The 6,408-nt window shown below is 55.6% G+C and overlaps 1 protein-coding gene across 1 annotated transcript; it reads right to left on the bottom strand.

Moving 5' to 3' along the window:
- Window positions 1–657: 657 nt before the first annotated feature.
- On the bottom strand, window positions 658–2,941 carry CMTM5 (CKLF like MARVEL transmembrane domain containing 5; the record flags this gene model as incomplete). The annotated part of the gene is made up of 5 exons (XM_079700888.1): window positions 658–769; window positions 870–954; window positions 1,157–1,249; window positions 1,677–1,829; window positions 2,816–2,941. 5 exons carry the CDS (start codon window positions 2,939–2,941, stop codon window positions 759–761), a joined length of 468 nt encoding a protein of 155 aa, XP_079557014.1. The 3' UTR covers window positions 658–758.
- Window positions 2,942–6,408: the final 3,467 nt, after the last annotated feature.

The following is a 6,408-nucleotide window of genomic DNA, read 5'->3' as shown; positions in this document are numbered from 1 at the left end:
GTCCTCTCTTATGTGAATTGAGGGCATTGAACCAGCTGATATCTGAGGGCTCATGCAGCTCCAGCAATGTGGGAATCTCTGCCCTCATCTGATGCTGACCTCTCCCTGGCAGCCTGCGGGCCAAGTCCTCCCCACACCACCAGGGGGAGCTCTACACACGCCCCAGGCAAGCACCTCACCTCAAACCCACTAAGACGGGGGTGTGAATAGCTTGGCAAGTGGGCGCTCATTCACATCCGGAAGGCTTGCGCCTTCTCAGACACAGAAGCCTGGGTGCCCGGCCACAAGGCACACCGCAAGGTGGCCTTGCACACGAGAGTTGTGGCATGGAAGCTTTATGTTGGAGGATGTCTAAGCCCCCACTTCCTCATTGTTCACACCTGGTCCCAGAGAAGGGACCATGACCTGCTCCAGGCAGCATTCCCATGAATACTCTTTGGCATTCCTAGTCTGCCTAATTTGGGGGGAAGAAAAAGATTCACCAGTAGGATTCAAGTCTTTTAATTTGGGAATGACCAGCTTCCTCCTGTACCCTCCCCTTCGTCCATAACACCCCCTCCCTGGCCGAGCTTCATCAGAAGCCAGATCTCACAGGCCCCACAGACAAATCCCCGGTGACTTCTCAGGCCTGGCTCCATCGCTGTAGGCTGGGGTGGTGGACAGTAGGCTGGGGAGCTAGTGAATCCAAAGGAGACGTGTCTGGGCTCTGCTGTCCCCCTTTTCTGGCTGGGCTCAGGAGCCAGGTAGCCCCAGTATCACTACTGGTCCCCTGTGAAGATGGAGCCAGGTGGGGTAGGGCATGGCAGGGTGGGGTAGCTGGGGCAGCGGGTGGAGGGGACATCTCCTCTCCCCAGAGCACAGGCACTCACCCTGGGTGGCCCTGGGCACCATCTCAGTCCGGTAGATCTTGAAGGCATCGTAGGCAAAGACGGAAACCAGGATGATGCCAAAAACCTGTGGGCGTAGGAGCAGGGATGGCACAACAAAGACCATCGGGCCATTGATACTGGGGAGAGGAAGGTGGGTGATATGGGGCAAGGTGTGAGGCAGACCCTGGGCACTGGGTTGAGCTTGGGGTGGAGAGAGGCACACAAAGTGTGCAACCACCAGCCAAAGGTCCTTGGGGAGCCAGAGAGCTCTGTGGGGCTGGACTCACAAAAGCAGCAATGGCAGCTCCATTCCGGGAGGTCACAGCCGCAAAGGAGACCACCAGGAAGATGATGCTGGCGGTGACACAGCGGAGGAAGTCCTGGGGGTTGGGGGTGCAGGGTCAAAGGGAAGCAGAGGGCAGGGAGCATCACCCTGAGGTTTTCCAGGCTAGTCAGCAGCTTGACCCTCAGGCACTGTGAATCCCTACATGGAGATACCCTTGGACACAACATAAAATGCTTGAGACACAAAGAGAGAGAGAGCTCACACAGCTGCCCGGGGGAGGGATGAAGATAAATGCAGAGCGACCAGGACCAGGACGAGAAGCCAGGGGCCTGGGCTGGGGCTGGACCTGGACAAGGGAGCAGATCTGAGGGATGTGGGTCAAAGGAGTGTTTGAGTGCTGGGTATGGGAGCCGGACTCCTCGTTAAACCAGGAAAAGAAGAGAGGCTGGGAGAGGAAAGGAAAATTCAACGTGCAGAGAAGAAAGGGACCAGAACGGGGTGGGGGAGGCAGGGTCCCTCACCAGACAGGGCCAGTTCAGCCGATCGAAGCGCTGGTAGTACTGGGTGGCGTAGAGGAAGAGGAAGGCTAGCGTGACGAAGAACTCCAGTAGCGCAGCAGCCATGTAGGCGGAGATGGAGGCCGTGAAACAGATGAAGATAATGAAGGTCAGGGCCTGCGGGACCGAGGGTGGGAAGCTTGCCAGGAAGGGGACACAGGCACAGCCAGGCCTTTGCCCTCTCCCTCCCCGGAGCTCCCCCAGCCGGCCCCACCACCTGTCCTTGGAGGTCTTGCCATCCCTGGAGCCACCCACATCCAGGGCCTTTACCTATTGAGGTCCGACTCTGGCCCCCCACCTCTGCCCGCCCATGCTCCCCCTGCCTCGGGATGCCAGCAGCCCCAGCAGTTTGGCCAAGCTGCACGGCTCCAGGAGCCGCCACTCTGTGAAATCCACAAGATAGTGGGTCCCCCTTTAGCCCCGAGTACAATGGGAATGCCAGCCCCTGGAGTGGCACCCACATCAGCCTGTGCCCCCAGGAGGCACCCCATGCCCCATAACACTTCCCCCACTCCTGGATGCCTAAAACTCTTCTGACAAGGACCAGAGCCTCTGGTTCCATGCCAAGAGGCAAGGTTTAGAAGGCAGATGCTCCAGGGTGGACTCTGGGGTCCCCTCAGCTCTGGTGATGTAGGATGGCGTATATGCAGAAGACTTAAGTTTACTAGTAGGTCTTGCTAAGTGACTCAGGGAAGCTCCTTTCCTGAGGACAGATATTCATGGGGAGCAGGCAGCAGATAAAGTGAGGCTGCAGGAAGTCTGCCCTTTTTGGCAGTTGAACTTCTTGGACATGCCAAGAAGTGGCCATCTTAAAGCCCGGGGAAAGACCGGCTGGCGTTACCGCTGTCCCCGCTGTCCCTGTGCCTCACACCCCCTCGATGTCCCAGAGAGCTGTCCTCTGTTTAACTTCAATCCTTCCTGCAGCAACTGAAACCTGCTGTGACTGCCTCCAGATGGGAGATGAGGGGCTGGGTGGGGAAGTGGGGCAGCTGGGGCCAGAGGGGTGTCCTGAGAGCCTGGGGAGGGAGGCTGCTGAGGGCTGAGCCCTGCGGGGGGGGGCGGGCTGGGAGATGGAGGCTGCAGGTCAGGGAGGCAGCTGTTACCAGCTCAGTTTCCAGCAGGATGCCTTTGAGGGACGAGAGGAACGTCTTGTCCACGGTGAAGCCCTGGAGCCCCGCAGCTGCCCCCTCTTCAGGGGGCCGGTCCCGGCGATTCCAAGCACTGAGCATCTCCACGGGGCCCACCGGGCACAGCCCCCACTGCCACCAGCCAGGAAGGAAAACAGGAAAATGGAAAACTGACAGGATGGGGAAGCAGAGAGGAGCAGGAAGGCACTGCGAGAAACCTGAGAGTGAAGCGGGCAGGGCTGCTGTGGGACCCTGGAGAAGGCGGCTGCCCAGAAGGGCCTGCACCCAGCTGCCCAGAGTGCTCGGCTGGTGCGTGCACTGCCCCCCAGGCAGCACATGGGAGGGGAGGCGCGGGCAAGGGGGGAGTGGTCAACCCTCCCCTTCCTTGGAGCCCAACCCCGCCTGCCTACAGAGGGGAGAAGGGAGGGAGGAAGAGGTCCGCGGAGAAACCAGGATGAGCCGGGAGGTGAGCTGAGAAGTGGGCCGGCCTAGGAGCCCCCAAGGACCCAAGCGTGAGGAAGTCTGTGGCCCTCTTCCCTAACCTTAACCCTCTTCCTCACCATCCTTTCTCCCTTTTCCTTTTAGGGAGGGTGGGAGCTGGAGCCCAACCCAGGCAGCACCCCCCAGAACCAAGCAGTAGCAGCCAGAACTGAGGACAAAGGCAGATTGTTGGGGGACAAGGGGGCGCTGTGTGCCTGCTGCAGTACCTCAATGGGCCTCTGTCTCTCCAGCATGCCAGGAGGGCGGCCTGACCCCCACCCCAGTGTTTAGGGCTGGGCCAGGGAGCCAGGGAAGGGGAGGGATGGGGGGCCACAGCGGAAACTCTGGAGGGCAGAGGGAGAGAGCAGTAGGTGAGGACTGACAGTGGGGAGGAAGAGGGACCAGGCTGGGGACCACAAGATGTTCAGGCACCAGGAATGCCAAAGACAAATTAGGCCACTTTTATTTATTTATTTATTTATTTAGCTTTTAACATCTTTATTGGAGTATAACTGCTTTACAATGGTGTGTTAGTTTCTGCTTTATAACAAAGTGAATCAGTTATACATATACATCTGTTCCCATATCTCTTCCCTCTTGTGTCTCCCTCCCTCCCACCCTCCCTATCCCACCCCTCCAGGCGGTCACAAAGCACCGAGCTGATCTCCCTGTGCTCTGCGGCTGCTGCCCACTATCTATCTACCTTACGTTGGTACTGTATATATGTCCATGCCACTCTCTCGCTTTGTCACAGCTTACCCTTCCCCCTCCCCATATCCTCAAGTCCATTCTCTAGTAGGTCTGTGTCTTTATTCCCATCTTACAGGCCACTTACAGCCAGTTCAAGTCTCTGTCCAACCTGCAGGGGTGGCAAGCGTCAGGTCCTGGGGGTAAGGCTGGCCGGCAAACAGGGGACTGCCCAGGAGCAGCGAGGGCCCAGGGTGGAAATGCCAGGACTGTTGGGGGCTTGGCTTCTTATTCCAGCTCTGGTACCCACCAGCATGTCAGGTGGCTTTGAACAAGTCACCCCCTCTTCCCTGGATTTTATTTCCCCCAACTGTCAGTGAGGGTCGGGCATAGAAGAGTGACTTTCCAGCTGGTCCCAGAGCCCTAAGGGAGGCGGGGCAGGTGAGCAGCTCCCCCAGACCAGCACTGGTTCCATCTGATACATACACTGGGCTCTAGCCTGAGGTTCCTTTTTGTAACTGTTATTATTTTTTAGGGTTTTTTTTAAATTTTTAAAGTAAAAACTGCTCTTATATCCAAGTATAAGAAAGCATCAAGTGAAGGCTGACAGTCTGTCTCCCCAGTCCCCCTCCCCAGAGGAAGCCACTATCTGCCATATCCTGCCCGTCCTCCAGACACAGGCTGTGCATGTATTATAAGCACACATAAGACTGTGTGGTAAGGCTTATTGACTTATTCTAAAAGGATTTCATGGTCCCTAAAAGGCATGAAAAGTAGGTGCTCCAAAGGTCTGGGACCCCAGAAGCCCAGAGGGAAACAGTCCCTAGGTTGTAAAACCATCCTCCAAATAGACAGGACTTCGCAAACTGGGGCTCAGCTAGTGTGGCATTTCCCAGAGTGGCATTCCCCAATAAATACACTGCAGCAGAAGGCGTCTGTGGCCAAATGAGTCTGGGAAGCGCTGAGTTTAATGGTCTCTTCTCTGCGGACTTCTTGCCGTGAAGGTGCTGGGCACACTGGGAACCTCCAAGGAGTGGGGCCTGCAGCAGTTTTTCCCCCACTTACTTGACATCATCATTTTTTTTTTTCTGAGGAACAGCTTGTGGGACAAGAGTGGCAAAGAACACGCTTTGGGGAAGAACAGCAGAGTGGTTATCGGGGGTTCACGGCCTCCCAACCAGGGGTCTAGATCCTAGCCGAGTCAGCCATCTGGTACCCAGCTTCCCCAAAGGGGCTCCCACCTCTTTAGATTTAGCCCAGAACCTAGCCAGCCTTCTGAGACCACTTCAAAGCATAGTGACCTACAGTCGCCACCCTGGATCTAGTCTCAATCAAAGCTGACCCCTCCCTACCCACTGACCTTCTCCATCCATCCCCAAAGACAAGGCTAAGCCAGAACTAGACTTACAGAGAATGGGAACACAGACACCCCGTGAGGATGCAAGACTGCAAGAGAAATATGTTTGGGATCCCTAAGGCACTAATTTTTAATATTTTTATTCATTGTCCCGATTTCAGGGCTTCCTAACATTTTTTTACATCATGACACAAATAGAGGATTATGTGTGTGGCACACAGCAAAAGAATAAGACTGCTCATGATCAAAGATAACCAGCCTGGGGCTCCAACCACCCAGCTGCCCCGCCCAGAGCAGAGGGAGGGTATAATTATAACCCATTCATGGCTCAGGGCAGTAGCATTTGGTATTGGGCTGCTTCGTGCCTGTATTGTACATTATTCTCTGATATTTTAGTTAGAAAAACACAGCCATTGTAGGGGAAGGAGAAGGAGAAGAAGGAGGAGGAGGCGGGGAAGAAGTAGAGGAAGAAGAAGAAAGGAAGAAACCAACATTTTCTGTACTAAGTACAGATTTTTCGTATCTTATTTCCTATGATCTGCATCATTAGCTTGTGGAATATTATTTCATTTTACAGATGAAAAAAACTAAGCTTTGAACGCTTGAGTGATTGGCCCAAGGTCACCCAATAAGAGTCAGAGCTAGGCCTTGTCTAACACCCAAACTTGATAACCTCCCTGAGGTAAAAGGGGGCAGGTAGGCTGGAATTGTCTGGAACTCCCCTGGTCCCTCACACACACGCTGACCAGCACATGAGCAGGTGTTCGGGAGGGGACAGGGGCCAGCAGACTCACTCGTATCTCCAGGGGGCAATGGACCGGCTGTTGAGGGGTCCGTCTTCACTGGCCTTGCAGGATTCTGGGTGGTGGGCAAGGCTGGTGGTCTCTGGGGGAGGCATGAGCACAGTGTTGCACTTCAGCCACTCCTCAGTGGGGTTCTGTCCTTTGCTGGGGCAGCAGCTGGGCCAGTGGGTACAGCCCTTCTGGGGCCACAAATGGAGGGTGTGGGTTCCCAAGACCATTGCCAAAAATGCAACCACCTGTAG

The sequence above is a fragment of the Hyperoodon ampullatus genome, assembly GCF_949752795.1.
Source record: "Hyperoodon ampullatus genome assembly, chromosome: 3".
NCBI lineage: Eukaryota > Metazoa > Chordata > Mammalia > Artiodactyla > Ziphiidae > Hyperoodon > Hyperoodon ampullatus.
The sequence above is the reverse complement of the archived record's forward strand: the minus strand, read 5'-3'. Positions and strand labels throughout refer to the sequence as shown.